The sequence below is a fragment of the Strigops habroptila genome, chromosome 10 (assembly GCF_004027225.2).
Source record: "Strigops habroptila isolate Jane chromosome 10, bStrHab1.2.pri, whole genome shotgun sequence".
NCBI classification, from domain to species: Eukaryota; Metazoa; Chordata; class Aves; order Psittaciformes; family Psittacidae; genus Strigops; species Strigops habroptila.
This window is the reverse complement of record NC_046359.1, coordinates 33692450-33710869: the sequence shown is the minus strand read 5'-3', so window position 1 is coordinate 33710869 and position 18420 is coordinate 33692450. Positions and strand designations below refer to the sequence as shown.

At 41.6% G+C, this 18420-nt stretch overlaps 1 protein-coding gene across 2 annotated transcripts in view; it reads left to right on the top strand.

Moving 5' to 3' along the window:
- ALK (ALK receptor tyrosine kinase) overlaps positions 1 to 18420 on the top strand; it is a 312254-nt gene that overhangs the window by 247836 nt on the left and 45998 nt on the right. For both annotated transcript variants that reach the window (XM_030499619.1, XM_030499618.1), the window contains exons 9-11: positions 4855 to 5024; positions 15762 to 15856; positions 17113 to 17253. In XM_030499619.1, the coding sequence (XP_030355479.1) occupies positions 4855 to 5024; positions 15762 to 15856; positions 17113 to 17253 (406 nt within the window). The remainder of the gene's footprint in view (positions 1 to 4854; positions 5025 to 15761; positions 15857 to 17112; positions 17254 to 18420) is intronic.

The window sequence follows — 18420 nt, the reverse complement described above, 5'->3', positions numbered from 1 at the left end:
GAGAGCTGGGCTTGTTCAGCCTGGAGAAGAGAAGGCTTCAGGGAGATCTTAAAACAGTCTTCCAATACCTAAAGGGGGCTACAAGAAATCTGGAGAGGGCCTGCAGGGACAGGACAAGGGGGAGTGGATTTAAACTGACAGAGGGGGGATTTAGATTAGATCTTAGGAAGAAATTCTTCCCTGTGAGGGTGCTGAGGCGCTGGCACAGGGTGCCCAGAGAAGCTGTGGCTGCCCCATCCCTGGCAGTGTTCAAGGCCAGGTTGGACACAGGGGCTTGGAGCAACCTGCTCTAGTGGAAGGTGTCCCTGCCTGTGGCAGGGAGCTGGAACCAGATGAGCTTTAAGGTCTCTTCCAACTCTAACCATTCTATGGTTCTGTGATTCTTTGATTCTACAAGATCTGGCCAGAAACCAGGTACAAGACCTTTTGGTCATCTTTCTTACGAATAAGAGTCCACGTCTAAATTGCTGAGCAGGTTTAATAGATGTCTTGTACTGTTGTGTGCAACCATTTCTCATTTCTAGTAAGAAGAACAATGTTGCCAATGTGATAAACTTCTTGCTTCAAACCTTGCTCGTGTTAATGTATAAAAAGAGACTTGGCAAAGGTGTCTGCAGCTGTTGTCTAATTCTGCATAAACCGTATTCCAACTTGCAGCTTCAGTTTCTGTGCTATCATGAGGTGTTTTCCAAGCTTCTTTAATGCCTGACTCACATTTACCAGGTCAGTGCTTTCCCATCTGAAAACAACTTCTACTGTTTCCTGTCCAGAAATTTCTGGACAGGAAATTCCAAGACCCAAGGCAAGAGTTACGTTTTTTTCAGAAAAATAAATGTCTGTATTTCAATAATATACAGCTCGGGGTCAGGACAATCTTGAGCAATTCCTTCGAGCAAGTATTATAGGTGGGGAGCAAGGACTGTGGGCAGGAATGCTAAGTAGTGTGCTCTCTCACAAGACGTAAGCCTGCGGTGCAGAGTTGGGGCATGGACAGCAAGATAGCCACCAGTGGGATCCAACTTTTGCACTTACTTGGGAGCAGGATGCCTGTAGGCTCTTCTCCATAAAAATATCTTACTCCAAGCTCTGAAGAATGTTCATTTTTCCCGCTTTCTTTAGTTGTGCTAAAGATGGACAACCAGCGTTTCCTGCCAGGTAGGATCATAATGTTAATAGTCAGGGGCATTGCCACTTAGGGAGGAAAAAGAAACAGCAGCTCTCTGGAGTGCCACTGAGGAATGTTGGTATTTATGTGTGTCACTGGTCCTCAGTCACACATGTAGGCATTAGTTCATACTGAAATGTTTCTAGCCATTAAAGTAGATTCACAGGTGTAAGCAGGCCCAAAAGTCACCCAGAAGGTTCTTGGTATTTTTTTCTTTTGTACATAAGGAAAAACAAAAGCAAGTCTCAGTCATCAGGTGGTCTTGAAATCATGCAGCTTGTGCTAGAAAATCTACCATCCTTGTTTATCTTCACCTCTCTGTTAAACTGCCAAACCCTGTTGATATTCAGAAGGATTAGGTTTTTGTTCTTTTTGGGTTGAGTCTCCTGTTTGTCAGTTCAGAAATTCCACAAACTCGGTGGCTAAGGGGAAACTGGGGGGCTAAGGTGGTGTTTGCAGTACAGTGCATGTGGACGTCTGACCCAAGTTTTGCCTCAGTATGCTGTGTGTTTACCACGGGCAATCTCTCCTTTTAATTTTGCCCAGATCACATTAGAGCGTTTCATTTACTGAGTCAGTGTGTTTGCATCTGAACAGCTAATGACCAGCTCTGGTGGGTTCTCAGGCCAGAAAGCAAGGTGCTGTTGGGCCAGTGCCTACCTGCAATGCTTAATTAATTTCTCAGTGATGTTTCTAGCTTCTGAATATTTTTCTGCTGGTTTAACAGAGAGAGATGTTTGATACATAATGTTAGGGGTATGCCACCAACAGCCCACATTCAGATTTTTCCAAATGTGCCACTGCGCTGCTTACAGGAGGCATCGTGTGTGTAGTACCATCTGCCATCATTGATGCTGTATTGTGTAGAGTGAATGCCAGCCCCATTCAGATGTCTCTGCTATGGTATCCAGCTCATCATCTGCTGTGGTTCACTTCAGCAGGTGTGAAAAGACCCGGACTGCCCTGCTGTGAAGCTTAGAAACCCTGGAAATCACAGCCAAAAATGCCCATTTGGACACAGTGCCAGTCGATTCACTCAGAGCCAGTTCATTAGAGTCTGCATATTGCACTTTGCCAACGAGCTGATCTCCCACATCTAATGCCAGCTACTTTTTTCCTTTGAACAGCTGACATGTGTGCAAAGGCATCCATTCCAATTCATCAATTGCTTCAGCTTTTGCTCTGGTGTTACGTTAATAACTGTCAAAGGCTCACTCTTCTCTCTCGCTTCTGACCATGTAGATGTTGCCCCTCACAGTCTGGCAGTTTTCCAGAAGAGAAGAGGTCTGAAAGCTCCTGTGTGTAGCAGCTTCAGGGCTTTACCTCTCAAATTGTGAACAGTCAAAAGGGCAAAGTGAAGTTGCTCCAACTTATATTTATTAGAAATTTCACTTAGTGTGTTACAGTAGAGTTGGCATTAGGGTCCTAAAAGTGCTTCACATGTGGACTCTTGAGTAAGAAGAGTTGCTTTCTCTGCTATAGGTTGAGTGCTTTAAATGTCCACTGTTACTCCGAAGTTATTTAAAAAAACCCAACAAACTTTAGTCCTGATCAGTTTTCTCAACGGAAATTACTTAAGTGGGTCTGAAAAGTATTGCAGTAATGTTCAGGGGAGAGCAATTTTCACTGTGATTTCAATAGCCTTACTTCATAGCACTTGAAATATAAAATGCCCAACAGCTTCTTTCATCTTCATTATCACCTGTCATTAAGACCGTGCATGCTCCTCACTAGGAGTTAGGAGTAGCCCTGCAGGTAACAAGTTTGAAGGCATCAGCCTCCTACACCATAAACATTTGTCAGCAGCCTCTTTCACCAACATCGGTTCTGGTGAACGTGTGGGCATGAGCTCAGCCCTCTTCAGCTGCTTCCCCAGCCATCGCTGTGTTGTATCTGAAGCAGTTCTTTGCAGTCCTGCTCAACTCTGCTTTTTCTCTGATGTCTGCAAGGTGAAAATCCTCACAACTCACCCTATGGTTTCTGCTGTCAGACATTACAGAAATGGACGTGGGATTCCATAAGCCCTTTTCCAAAGGTGAGAGTGAGCTGGTAGCCAGACTTGAGCAGTGGCGTGTCACCAGAAGTGCTGTGCATTGAAAGGCCCCAGTGATGGTTTGCTGAACCACTCAAAACCTTACCCATCAGTCTTGGATGTCTGGTCTCGATAATGTAACAAAATGAATTCATGGACCCACGCTTGCATATCAGTTTGTATATCTTATCAATGCTTGTGTCAAACATGCTGGCAGTGCAACAGGACCAGGAATGATTCCAAGCAAGTGCAGTGATTTTTGGACTGGAGAGAGAGAAGAATCACATCTAGATTTTTCAGTCTCTCTGATAGTTTTGCAGTGTAGTCAAAGTCGCTGCTGTCTTTGTAGCTTTGGAGACAGGCAGGTGAGCTGCATTGTTTACCTACAGTCAGTGCTGATAATTAATACAATGGGTATCGAGAATGTAGTGAGCATCAGCTAGGAATAACAGCAACACTTCTGTCCTTTCCTCCCCTAAATCTGACTTGACTGCCAGGACAGACTTACACCATGAGATAGGAACAGCAAGCAAAATCTGGAGAACTAGAGAAATGGATACGAATCGTCTGTGCTGTCAAAGCAAGAAAGTAAATACCATTACGAGACATTCATGTGTAAAATATAGATTTAATTCCTAGCCTCCTGACTTAAGTGTTTGCTTTGAAGTGTTAAAAACCAGAGGGCTGGTTTTTAACATGCATGGATGCTCGATACTGTGTTGAATACTTTCTTGTGTCCAAAAAAATCAATTGTTAATGTAGTTTTAACAAACTTGTCCCTTCAGGATTCTCACCTCTACTGCTTATTGAGATGAGACCCAGCTCCTGCATGTACTATATATGTATTTTATATGTATTTTACTTATGCTCTTTATCAACAAAGAGCTAGGTCATCTTCCCAAGAAAATTAGAAGACTATATTAATATAATATTGATTCTGACACTAGTCTGATGTCTAAAGGATTATTTTTATTTTCATACAATGAGGGAAAGTCATAAAATGAGAAAACTACATGAAATAATTTTACATACAGGGATAAATGCATAGAAATGGACTCAATTACATTAAATGGAACAAAATGTTCGGAAACCAGTTCCCTCAGGTATTTTAATTGATAAATTACTAATTATTACTGGACTTTAATTGGAAAGGCTGTAGAAACTTGGAAAGAGGTAAGGAAAAGATTTTTGAAAAGAGTATCTGGGGAAGGAGGATGTGATTATTAGTGGTGCCTGCTTATTGCAGCTATTATTCCTTGTGGTTTTGCTGCTGCCAGAATATAAATGTTTATTGCTGAAAAAATGGTTAGTCTTAACTTGAAACTCTTAGGTGGCATCTTAGGGGAGTGTGATCTTTGTACTGCGCATGATAGAAGTATTAGCTTATCCTTTTAAAATTACAGACACATATGTGAAAGCTAAAACAGATGTTTTGGACTCGACTTTACCAAAAAGAAAGGCCAGTAATTCCAGTATGAAATAGCATATACTAATTATTACAGGCTTTCACATCTGTGGAGCTTTCTAAAAGGATTACATGAGCATAAGGGAGAGAGAATCAACTTTTTGGTGATTAGAGAACAAAGAAATGAAAGAAGAGTTGGGACTTTTGGATGATGTTTGTGATGTTTAATTTTGTATGTTCTCTTTCTTCTAGCTACGAATGTCCTGGCTCGTCCAAGGTGTCTTGCTGGGAAATATATCCCTGGTGCTGGTCGAGAACAAGACAGGAAAGGAACAGAGCCGGGCATTCTGGCATTCAGATAACAGCGAAGGTTTGGGAATATGGCAGTGGATGATCTTCCCTCTCCCAGATATACTGGATAGGTATGAGTCTCCTCATCATTCTCCTTCATGGTGATCAATCCTTTCAGTGCTAGCTACCTGGCAAAGAAGATGGCCAGCATTTCTCCTGGAAGTTGTTTCCTCAGGGAGAGGAAGCTCTTTGTTCCCGGGAGGTGTCTGCTGGTAGAGGTGGGGAATGAGAATAATTGAGTAGTTAGAGCAAAGCACTCAATTTTAGAACTCCTTAGTGGTGGTCTCGGTTCACAGACTGGGTCAATGGGTAGTCTACAAGGTGCTTAAACTTTTGCGTCTCCATTTCATCAACTGGAAATAATCATTCTCCTCATGTCCTGTTTTTACATAGCATGTTTGATGCTCTTACGTGGTTTGCTAGAATTGAATGTGAGCTTCATAGTTGATTTTTCTGCTGGGTATCACAGTCCCCAGTGTTCAGTGAGTTTAGATGTGAGGATGAAAGAGATGGGAGAAGAACTCACTGCAAAATCAGATGAGGATGCATCTGAACACCTTTGTGGTAGCTGTAGCAGGAGGCTCAGCTTAAACAAAAGGCTGTCTCAGTTGTGACTGTACTCTGGCTTTAAGCGTAAAAGGTTTGTCTGGTAGCATATGCTTAATCTGGTAGCATATGCTTATTTAGAGTGTTGTTTTAGCTGTTTCTTACAAGTCAGCTCTAAGCGAACACTCTTGTTCATTGTTTACTTTTTGTGTGTGTTCTGGCTTATGGGGTTTATTGAGAAGACAGAGACATACTTCACCTCCTGCCGCCCTGGCCCTTAGGCTGTAAGATACATCTACAAACAGTGTCATCAGCACTGGTGTCCTTTGTCTTTTTGGAAATCTGTGCCCTAGAAATAGTGAAGTTCATTAAGGGATAGTTTGCCTCATAAGAAGTTTGAACAAACATTATAGGAGTATGTGTTTTATCTTCCTGGCTCTTGGGGATGCACATAGGCTACAAATACAACAAGGACACTGCCAACACTTCAGTCCTGAATGTATAATTAATATGTACACGTCAAAGATTGAAAAAATACCAGCATTAGGCTTATTGTGCAGTCACTGTTGAAGTACCATTTGTAGAAATACCTGGTTGCTTCTTTCCTTTCAGCTGTGTTTCCTTTGAAGAACGGTATATTTTGCCATTATTTATGTGATTTATTTCTTAATGTTGCCAGAGGAATGTTTGTGCCTGAATTATTCTGTACTCTCATGCTATTGCTTTCCTTTAAATTCTCTCTGGTTGCACAGTCAGGCAGAGAATACTTTGATCTTAGGAGCCAGGCTAGCAGGGGTTCATGTGGAATCACAGATTCAACTGATAACACAGTGCTGACTATTATGTATAAGGTGCTGCCACCCTTAATTCCCATTACTTACAGAGAAAGCCAGATGGGTTCACTGAGGGAAGGGAGCTTGTTGGAGGTTAAGACATAAGCAGGAAAAACTTTGAAGTCTTGGTGTCTCTTGCAAAGTTTTTGTCCTTATTTATTCACAGAAAATGCACTGGATTAATGAATTTTTTTCCTAAGATCAATTTAGTTGAAACCAGTCCTTCCTGAGAAGGCAGAAATCTCCTGTGAGACTTGGAAATACTGCAGCTGTCTTTTTCACCATCTCAAAACCTGTTTCTTAAGAAATATGGACTGATGTACAAGTTAGGAGGGAACTCTATGGAAGTGTACACTGAAATGGTACTGGGGAGGCTGCAGTGAATGTACTTTGAAGATAAATGGCAGTTTTATTGAACCATAAGAAGTATTTAATTGGTATGAACACAGTGCTGGTGCTGCTGAAGGCTTGCTGTGTCTGTCTTTTCCTAATTGGTTCCTGTGTCAGTAGCTGTGAGGGTCTGTGTTAGGAGAAGCGTGATATTGCAGATATTCCTACAGGAGGAGCTGAATGTTTAAATCACCTCGCAGAAGTAAAGCTCTGGAATAAAGCACACCAGTGCACCAGTTCCACACAAAATTAAAGCACGTTCCATTGTGATTGGGAAGTTGAATGGAAAGTTTTAGTAATAACAAGATAATATGCTTTAAAACTGCTTAAAAGCTTGCTTGTTCAGAAGCTGCTTAGCCATAATTTCCATGTTTGGCTTACAGCACTTCAAAGAATCATTAGGAAGACTTCCAAGAAATTAGATCAGCTCTATCTTTAGAAACAGATATTTCTTAAATGTTTTATATCCCTCAGGCTGTTGGGGGAAAATTATATTTTGGCAGAAAACTACAGCTAGAACATTTCAGGTGAATTGGCAGGAACAGAAGGTAGGGAGGAGTATGACAAAGAAGCAAAATTGGGGCTGAGGGATATTAGATTTCTAGCACTGCATTAGCCTGGGCAACCCTGGACACATGCTTAATTTCCAAGAGTAAAATGAGGATTGTCTTCTTTCCTCCTATTTGATCCATTGCAAAGCATCCAGTTGCAATTTCACCCTTTGTGAAGTCTTACCTCTTCTGTGTGAACTTAAATAAGGCTGAAGTTCTGGCTTTACACATCTTCCCAAAGTTAGCTATCCTTCCTTTTTCTGGAAGGTGGTGGCAAGTCTGGAGAGTCAGCTCATGTGGTGTAACCCAATTCCAAATGCTCAGTGCCTTCTCTGGGTGAGGGAGGATGGGCAAAGGCTGCTGAAGGATATGCCATCAAAGCAGCTACAATTAAAGAAGCCACTGTGGGGCAAGAGCTCCTTGAACTGCTGGATTGTGCCTGCCAGAGGCAAAAGGCAAAGTCTCCAGAGGTGCTGTATTTTAACTTGCCACTTAAACACACTCAGCATGAACTAACAATCCTTGCTGTGCTTCGTTTGGCACATGATAATCCGCACAGAGAATTGGTCTTTTTACTTACTGGAGTTTTACACATTAATGCAGTGGTAAGATATTTGGGTTGAGAGTAGTGTAGAGAACCCCATTATGGTAAAATTGTTGTACTCGATGAAAAATTACTGTTTGTGTTCCAATTATAAGTGATGAGCCTGTTGAGGGTTGTTCTTTTTCAGCTTCACAGAAATGCAAGTAGGAAGCAGTCTTGAAAGCTCTGTTGTAGTTGGTAGTTTGGGCTTGCTTTTTTTATCTGGTTGTTTTTAGTAAGTAATGTGAGTTTAAATTTTAGTAATTATATAGTCATGGGGATGTGACAGCAAGAGCAAACAGAAGCCTGAGGTAACTGAAGATGATAGATTTGTGTAGCTAATAATTACACATCCTGTTAGTTTAACAGTATGGTTAAGGTATAGCACATAGATAAGATACAAGCACATGTAACAAAGGGATTCTCTGGAGCTTACTGTGGGCTGATGCTTATCACCAACCTGCCTAGCTACTGTTTGCTATGCAGTGTGAAAGGTGGAGAAGGATTAGCTCTAATAGGCTGAAGCTGTGCTGGAAAGTTAATGCTTAAAGAAACAAATCTCAATTCTCTTAATTTAACTGCTCTCTTGGTGAAGCTGAGGCCAGCCATCTGGAGCCGTGTGTAGACCAAATGTTCTGTGAGTCCATCTACAACCTGGCTGGAGTTGCCTGGAAGCGGACTCCGCATGAGCCAGCCCAGCCCTGGCCTTTGAAGACCTATATTCTCTACTAAACCTATCCTTTCCTTAAAGATTTTACTGTAACTTCTGTGAGAGGAACATGGTAAAAATGGCAAATATTAATAGCAACCTGTTAAACCTCAGTACAGTCTTCTGATGGAATATTGTATACAAATATATAAGCAATGTAAATGTGTCTGCCGGTTAGAAAGGCTTCCTTTCTTCTTAAGGTTATTTGTTTGGCATTACGAAGTCTACATTTGTAGCCAGTCTTAAGTAGTAGTGGCCAGATGGGGGAAGGAGGAGTGAGAGGAGTTTACTCGAGGTCCCTAGAAACTAATTTTTCATTCATAAGTAGCAGCACCATTTGTCTTGTCACTTTCTGCAAGTTTGGGCCCTGTGTCCTTTTGGCAGGGCAGCACATTCAGAAAGTAAAAACTGATTTTATTCTGGTCCCATTGTGCTCAGAGAGCTTCAGAATTATTTTCTTGCTGATGATCTTCTCCTGAACATGAACTGTGGAATTTATCATGTTGGAGGAGAAAAATGTGACTTACCTGGAAGGATAGGTATGGATGAAGAGGGACTTAAGTTACCCCAGAAGGTAATATTCTTCTGCAACAAGTCAAAATTAATGTCCAGATGATTGTACTTCCTTTCTTTAATCTGGCTTCTTTACCTATCCCAGTCTTTCTGGATTTCTATGAGCTACGCTGCTGGTACTCATCAGTTTTTCATCTGCCTGTCAAAGTGGGATTCCCTTTCAGTCCTCGGGAGTGGGATCCTTTGTTCTGTCTGGCTCCTACAGCAGCTCCGATCTCAATGGCAGCCGAAGCAGCTGGGGACCCTCTCACTCATTGCTGCAGTAAAAAGAGCAGTAAAAAGCAGTTGTCTCATAGTTGTACCCCTCTTGCTGTGTTTATACCAGCTGTGGCTAAGCACTCTTCTAGTCTAATAATTTCTTCTTGCATTGCTCTGTCTCTCCCTGGTGCTCCTTTCAGATTTTCTTTCTAATAAGAAATAACTAGTAAGTTTCTGGGCATCATGTTTTCCATGAAAGGAAAAAAAAAAGAAGAAAAGGAATGTTCTTAGCAACATTTTCTATCTAGAGCCTTGTTTTGACTCCTGTTATTCCTAAACTTTCTTCCCGTTCTGCTATGAAGAAACAGGGACCCTTCCATACAAGCTAGACATGTGTCTCCATGCACAGGTATATATTAATTGATCACATGTACAGCCAGATCTCTGTATTCTTTCTTCTTACGCTCATCCAACAAGCCTAGCCTGTGTTGCTCTGCCGTGGTCCCACATTACTTTGTTTAAAACAAAGTGAGACTTTAATGCCTGTATCACTGCTCTTCTGCTTTGTAGTGTTACCTATGTCTGCCACTGTCCTTCTTCTGAAATATTCTGCTGTTGGCTGTTCTGTTCATCTGAAAAAAGGGGTTTTGGTGACAGCGTGTGCAGAGTACCTGTGACAGGTTTTGTACATGTATCTGTTCTGCATGGTTGCCTTTAATAACACCTTTAAAACACCTTTGAATCTCATCTTTTTATTACTAGCTGTTAAGTAACTTCCTGTATGGCAGTTCTGTCACTATGAGTTTAGTTAACATGCTTGTATTTCTACAAATAATCTCATTCCACCTAAGTATATCTTTTATCCCAAATAGTAGGTATTCCTTTGTGAAGTGAGCTAACAATGCATCATTTGTAACAGAGAAGTTAATGGGAACCTGAATGAAATAAGGGTTAGTGACCTGAAACTTCTCCATTTGGTGAGTACCTCAATCTCAAGCAGGTTCGGTCACAATTATTTTCGCTAGGTAGAGAGAGAAATCAGTTCCATCAGAGGCAAAACGTTACAAGTTAGGAAATGGGATCCGTACGTACAGGCACACTGTGCTCGTGTCGCTGCATGGGGGATTGAGTACAGAGGAGGTTAACGTTCAATCTTGGTTAATAATCCCTATCTTTATGATAAAAAGGAAAAAAAAATATTACATGAGCCTTTCTAAAATAATGGCATGAAGAGAGCTGCCTGAGTGGCTGATGGAAACCTGAACTGTCTGTATGAGCCAGGGACAATATTGAGGTGGAATTTAGAGTTGTTATTGAAGGGAGGGAGCTGCAGAATTTGCACAGAATTGGCTTTCTGAGGTCTTCAATTCAAGAAGAATGGTTTCTATTTCCCTCCAGAGGAGGATATAATACACCTAAAAGCTAATATTTTTGTTCAGTGAAGACCTAAGGGTAGGTGACATAAGTAAACCAGTTTGTCCTCATGGAGGTTATACTAATATAACTGTAGATGTATTTTCATATTTTTAGCTCTATTATTTCCCTCTGTAAATAAGCCCCAGATATTTGGGGGGGGGGGAACCAGTATTCTCTTAGGATCAAGAATAAAATAAATAAGCAAAAAGACCCAACTGAACAGAAAACCCCAGATGATGTGATAAAGCTTAAAATCTGACTGAAATATAACCAAGATTCCAAGATCCTTTGTCCCTGCCTGTGGCAGGGGGGTTGGAACTAGATGATCTTAAGGTCCTTTCCAACCCAAGCCATTCTATGACTCTATACTGAGGAATGGGGAAGATTATAGCCCAGAAGCTTTGATGTATCCTGCTCCGAGTTGGGATATGCTTGGTCCTACCTTTCAAAGAACTGTTCGTCTGGATTTAAATTGCACAAAGAAATTTAAAGAAACAAACTCAGAAAAGCTTATTTGTTATGCCTTTGATACCACTTCTTAGCTGTGACTCTGAAATAATTTGATCAGTAATCACCCTTGAGAGGTTTTTGGATTTGTCCACCCGGTACAGCGTTTTCCATCTGCCTCAAACAGGTTTAAAAAGCAAAAAAAAAAAAACCTTTATATGACTTGCATTCACAGCTCAGCTGACACTCAACTCTGTGGGATGTAACTTGTACTTCCCAATTGTCATACATCTAAGGAAATTCTTTCTAGCTGTGCTCCTGGGGTCAAGTATGGCAAAAGAAACACAAGAAGTGATTCCCACTAGTCCTCAAGTAATGATTTTTCAACTAGCCAGGCCATTAAAGCCTTTCACAGCTGTATTTTCATTCCTGTGGAGAAATCTAGCTTGCAGACACAGACCTACCTGATGAGGATTTGGATTCCATTTAAGAAAGTTTCTGAGATTTATTAAGCAACAAATTCTAGACAAACTTGCCAGCACTAAGTTTACTGCTTCTATAGAATTACCTTCAGGAATACTCTTTCATGGCCATCCTCTAACATTGATCATCTACAGAATATCTGTGTATGTAGTGAATATGTTTCCGAAGTGCTGTGGATGAGTATCTGTGCTGTATAGGTGCCATTTGAAGTCCTGGCTGTGCAGTTAGCACACCCTGCTTTGATGGAAACCTCGTAGCAGCATTCCAGTATCTGAAGGGGGCCTACAAAGATGCTAGAGAGGGACTCTTCATTAGGACTGTAGTGATAGGACAAGGGGAAATGGCTTGAAACTTAAACAGGGAATATTTAGGTTAAATATAAGGCAGAAATTCTTCCCTGTGAGGGTGCTGAGGCGCTGGCACAGGGTGCCCAGAGAAGCTGTGGCTGCCCCATCCCTGGCAGTGTTCAAGGCCAGGTTGGACACAGGGGCTTGGAGCAACCTGCTCTAGTGGAAGGTGTCCCTGCCCGTGGCAGGGGGTTGGAACTGGATGAGCTTTAAGGTCCCTTCCAACCCAAACCAGTCTGGGATTCTATTTGTGCAAAAATATCTGTGAGACTGTCACCTCCAGCATTACACCGAGCCACTGCAGTAACATGCTTCTGGTGTTTCACTATCGGCTTCCACCGAAGTCAGTGGGAGTTGTTTCACTGATTTCAGGGATCAAGCAGGAAAAAAATAATGGAGGGGGCAAGGGAACGTGGCTGTCTGTGGGGCTCTTTTCCATCTCACTGATGTGTGACATTTCCATCTTCAGTTTTGATTAAATTTCCCTTAATTAGCCCATTAAGCTGAAACCACCAAAGCTAATGATTGAAATGTTGGCTAACTGTGATGATTTGGTTTCAGTGGAATTTGAAAGACATTATATTTCTATATTAATAGTGGCATTAACTGGAGAAGGAAAAATGATGAACTATTTGTTGAAGAAATGCTGGTCTTAAGAGAATGTTTGTGACTAAAACTGCATTCGTGTTAGAAAAAAAATCAGATCAATAGGCAACCAGGGCAGCACTGATGGTCCTAACAGTGTTTAACATTCCTTTGGGATTTGTATTTTGGAAGCACTTCTGTCATTTTGTTTTCACCATGGTGAACTTCAGGCAACTTCTCAAGTGTTCTGGTCCCGTTGTTCCTGCAGGTGAAATCAGCAAGGCTGTCTATTAAACTTGATTGAACTGTAAATAAAAGTAAAAAGCAATTTATTGTGTTCTTATATGGACACATTAAATAGCACTTCCTTCAGTGACAGAAAATACTGGTTTGTATCATGCTTGTCTGTTCTCAGGGGCTGGTAATTCCCATAAGAACAACCCTTTATTGTCTGAAGAGGGATGACAGGAACAGTGCATCAAAGGATAACACCTTGGGGCATGAAGCTTAGGGTTCTGCCAAGGAAATTGCCTGAAGCTATTTTCAGAAGTATTTAGTTGCCTGGAGGTGCATAGTAGTCTTTGAAGAACTATGTCTCTTTTATGCAACCTGAGGTAGAGTTTGTAGAAGCGGAGGGAAAAGCTGACATGGAGGAACTGCTTATTTGTCTTTGTAATTCATTTCCCAACCTTTAGCACTTTACAAACGTAAGTACACATCAAAATGTGCACATCTCCAAGTGGCATTTAGTGTGTATCCCCAGGAAACAGGATGAAGATCAAATGCATCAGAGACTCAGTTCCAGTGGTCCCTTCAGTGTAACACCAAGGTTCACTGTGTGCAGGACACAGCCAACTGAAAGTCACGTAGCTGAATCTGTTTCCACCTTACCTCTTCCTGGAGGTTTCAGTAGCACACAACAGGAAGGAAGAAGCTTCTACTGATCTACGGCCTATAGTTTAGAGTTATGTAGGTGCTGGTTCTCCATAACGTACTGAACTGGGACCTGTGGTGGTTCAGGACCTGTTTCGTCTCTGGTGCTGGCACAGTAACTTACAGGAAGCAGTAGATCAGTGCCCGCTTTGTTCAACAGCTTTTGTTTTAAGACTTGTGTGGCATGTCTGGAACTGAACAGCTTATGTTTGTGCTAGAGCTTGTAATTTCAGTTGAAGTGTTATGGGATGTCAGCTGTGGAGCAGACATGGGGAGGAGGCAGGGAGGACAGCCGATGTAATCGGAAGCCAGTTTAACATCCAAGGATTTTATGTTTCTTCCAGTTCTCTTCCTAGACATACCCCCAATGGGTTTCAGATATACCAACTGTGAGAGACTTCTGGCAACGTCAGGCTGCAGTTGCACTTTGTATGATTTGAGAAGGCAAACAATAGATTTTTTTGGATCTTCCGATTTGTTTGGATGGAGCTGCTGCTTTTTGAGTTGATAAAGACAGATCATTTAGCAATGAAAATTATGTTTTGCTATTTGGAGTTTCCTTAGATGCTAGGGATATTCTTCCATCACCATATTCACTGTTTGTTATGTCAGTCACCCACTTCTTCATAGCAGCTGCTCCTATCTTTAGAACATAAAAAGTCAATTTTAGGAATGTCTCCCCATATATCTCTGGAAAGTGAGAAATTCCAGTATTGAAGTATCATTGTTTTGCTTTACCAGAAATAAAGGAGGAGGAACATAGTAACTACATCACCTCTTCTCTGTGGTAGGTGGACTGTGTTCAGTTCTAAACTGTTTGCACCTTTCAGGGGCTGCCAGGAGGTTTTTCTGTTGGAAGTTTTTGCTTTGGTTGGGTCAGCTTTTCACACTGTGTCCCCATCTGTAGCTTAGCAACAACACCCTTTGCAGAAGCAGAGAGAAAGTATTTTAGATCCAGTACTGTGAATAAAGGACTAGAGTATGTGAGAATTAAAAAAATCTGCTGGTGTTTAGATTCTTGCTGCAGTGAAGGGACAGGATTTCTGCAGCCTATCTAAATAAATAGGGCTGCTCCTCAAAAATACCTTGTTCTGTCATCAGTTTCATGTCTAAACTGGAACACATGCAAGAATTCACTTCCTGGCTGAATGCTTGTATCTAGAAGATAGAGCAGGAACCATCAGCAGTAGATCTACATTAAAGAGACCCATGAATTGGCTTAACTTTTCCTGGTGTAAAACATCAAGATACGACAGAGAATGAGTTTTAAATAGTACTTTGTGTTGTCTTGCAGCTTGTTCTACAGCATGTAATAGTTTCATGTTTTTATAGTCTTGATGCAACCTCTCAGCATTGTATCTGACTTCAGGGCCATGGTTGGCTGCTTTTAGAAATTGTTCTCCTTCCTAAGCAGAATGTTATGATTTTTTGTGGCAGATCTGCATCAGGAGAACATGAACTTGCTAAGCTAAGAGAAACTCTAAATCCATGAGTGCACTAAATTAATGCATGGTCAGTATACTATCACCTTTGAAGTATTTTGTTGTGGGTTATTTTTGCTCTTCCTGTTGACTTGTAATATAACTGAGGGTGAATTTACAGTGATCTTTCTTCTGGTAACATAGGAGTGGCAGAACTTCCCAGCAAAAGCCACCTGGAAGTGATTTAGGGCAAACCTGCTCAGCTTCTACAAGGAGATAATGAGTTCTTCTCTTCCTATGGACTACCCATTGTGGCAGTTCCTCTCTTTTGTGACTGCCAGAACTGCTAGATATCCTTTGCTTCCTAGAGGGTGGATCAACACCAAATACTTTGAAAATTGGTTTCAGCCTTTGATTGCCAGTTCCTTTTAGAAACTCCAAATGACTTCAGGAGCCCCACCTACTTATTTTTCTTATCGCTTTTGGGTGTGAATCATTTGTGAGAATAAAGTCACTCAGGTACCTGATTGTGTGTGTGTGTATGCCAGAAGCCAGGGGACTTCACTTTCTGTTGTCACATACACATACTTGCATCTACTTTCTATCTATATTCATGTACAGGTTCCCTCAGATCATCTTCGATATCTGGTGAGGATACTTTCTCTGTCAATTTTTTTATATTAATGAAAGAAGAAAACCTTTTTTTCCCTATTCTAAAACTGTTTTAATTGTGAAGAGCTCTGAGTTTCATCTCTTTAACAGAATTTAATCCCTGTTCTTCCAATCTGTGCAGGTTTTGGTTTCAGATCATCGCTTCATGGGAAGAAGGGTCTGATGCCATTATTGCTTTTGACAATGTCTCCCTTAGTCTGGACTGCTATTTAACAAGTAAGTTTTCCTTTTATCTGCAAGTGACTTGTCTTTTATTTCCCATGTAATTGAAATTTGGAAAGGGGTTGAAACCGTGGGGAAGGGATTCGGTGGTGTTATCTTCAAAGGAGTCTTGAAATTGTAAAGGTATGTTTCTGAAATAATTGTGCCTAGATGGAGGAGACCATTCAGATGCATACCTTATTAGTGGAGCCGACCACTGAATGGCTTCCAAGTTTGGCAGTAAGTGGGCAGTAAGACATATGGTGTGGGAGAGTCAGGTTCCAGCTGAGACAGTAGCATCACCTATCCGCCCAGCCTGATGCAGGAGCCAGTTTATGATTACAGTGTTCCACATGACCTGGTTTGCTGTGTGACAGTTATCAAAATGAATGGCAGTTGGACTCTGGCTAGGAAAAGACAGGCATCCTGTGATTGACACTAACTTTGCAGTAACACTGGGCACAATTCTCCAGTTAAATTAGAACAAGGTTATTTTATTTGGACTGACATACATTTAAATCTGAAGTGGAAACCTGGATCTTCACACACTCTTACTCTTGGGAAAAATTTGGATTCTGATCCAGACTTTGTGATTGACTAGCCTCTAGACTATGCCCAGTCTATACCTCTACTGCCAGATTTCACCCCATTTAGATCTTTATTGAACGTTTGTGTCTGGCTTTATCTTTCCTAAGCTCATGCACAGTGAATTGCTTAATTTGTAAAGGTGTTCAGTGGTGTGTCACTCTATATCTCAGACCAACAACTTCTATGAGGGTTGGAGGATTGCTGCTCTGAACACCTGAAACTTCTTCCTTGGGTAGGGGTGTTGGCTGGGGTATGACTCTTTCCATTTATGCAGTAATACCTCTTGGTTTCTGTGAAGAAGTACAATGTGCCTCAGGTTCCAGTATTCTAAAGATTGCTTAAAAATCAGGCTGTAATTAAAAAAGATTGCGCATACTTTTGCTGGCTAAGAGAGAAACTTTCTAACAGTTGCTAAAGATTGTATTCTGTATTCCTGCTTTCTGTCTTCATTCACTTGCTGGTTTGCCCACCACTCATTCCTGTTTGTTTTTCTTTTGTCACAGTTCCCATAACAGCAACAGAAAGTCAGTCTGCCCTTTCCTTTTAATAGTGTTATGTCCTGTGACTGCAGGCTCTTATTCTTAGCAGAGAAGCCCGAGCCCTGAATTTAGCTTCAGTTTTGGATTACATACTGCCTCAGCCACCGTCAGTGATAAACCAACCTGTAACTTCTTGTTTTCTAGTCAGTGGAGAGAAGACTCCTCGAGGTACCACTCCAGACTCCAGCAATTTGCTCACTGGTAGAGGTGGCCAGAAGTTTGGATGGGAACAAAAGCTTCTGGGAAATCTCCAGCTCAACACTGCCCCCATTTCTGGTCCAGCAGGTAATTGTCTGGCCTGTGAAGGATTTTCGGAGGTTTCCATCTAGAACAGATTTCAGTTAGAGGTGGCTAAATGCAATGTGATTCCTTTAATATTTTTTTTTCTTACCAAAGCCTTTGTTCAGAGCTTTTCCCAAGTCCCTTACAAACAAAACAAGATCTAGAAAGCAGTTGCCTTTTGCTGTTTACTGTAACTTGGATTTTGATTGCGAGCTGGTGAAAGAACCACAGGGAGCCTCTTCGTGAACTAAACATTGCTTTTAAACTGTAAGACAGGTTTGTTTGGTGTTGTGGTCATATAAAAATAGACAGGAATCAAAGCAAAGTGTCCAGATTGACTGAGTCCAGCATGGGGTAACCTGAACACCCATCTCTAGTTAATATGGACTTGGTTTGAAATAACATAGCTTCGCTTTTTCAGTAAGATTTTTCACTGCCCATTTGAAAGAGTACAACATTGGAGTTTTTTTAAAAAACATGATTTTTACTTAGAAATGTCAGTGTTGTGTGGTCAGTGTTATTTCACAGAATAGCAGAGTGGCTTGGGTTGGAAGGGACCTTAAAGCTCATCCAGTTCCAACCCCCTGCCATGGACAGGGACATCTTCCACTAGAGCAGGTTGCTCCAAGCCCCATCCAGCCTGGCCTTGAACACCCTCAGCACTGTGTGCAGCTGTTTCTCCTCACATAGGGCTAGCTAGTTACCTGCCAATTTGGAATACCCCCACCCCTCTTAAGGTAGAGAACAGGAGTGTGGTTGGTGTGTGCATCCTTTAGTTTGTCAGTAGGCCCAGGGATTTGTTCCTGCTGCCTCCTCCTCTCCCACTCCTCTGTCTTAGACTTCTTTGAGTCTGTTCTGTTCTAGGTTATGTTTCACTTTGGTACCTGCAGTGTACTGTTGAAACACGTGAACTAGTGTTGTTAGCTCTGATACCAACAGCAGTCTGGTTAGAGTGGTCAAAAGCTCCACACAGCCTTCAAAGCCTGCCTGGAAAGCTGGATGTATTATCCCACTCCATGCTGCCATGGCAGGGCTGTTGCTGGTACCTGAACTCTCTTGTGAAGCAAGCTCTGGCAGTGGAGGCTGATGGTACAGTCTGCAGCATAGGCCAAGAGCTGCCATCAAGTGGAGTTCATTGATGTTTTATGTAGCGAGCATCACACAGCAAGA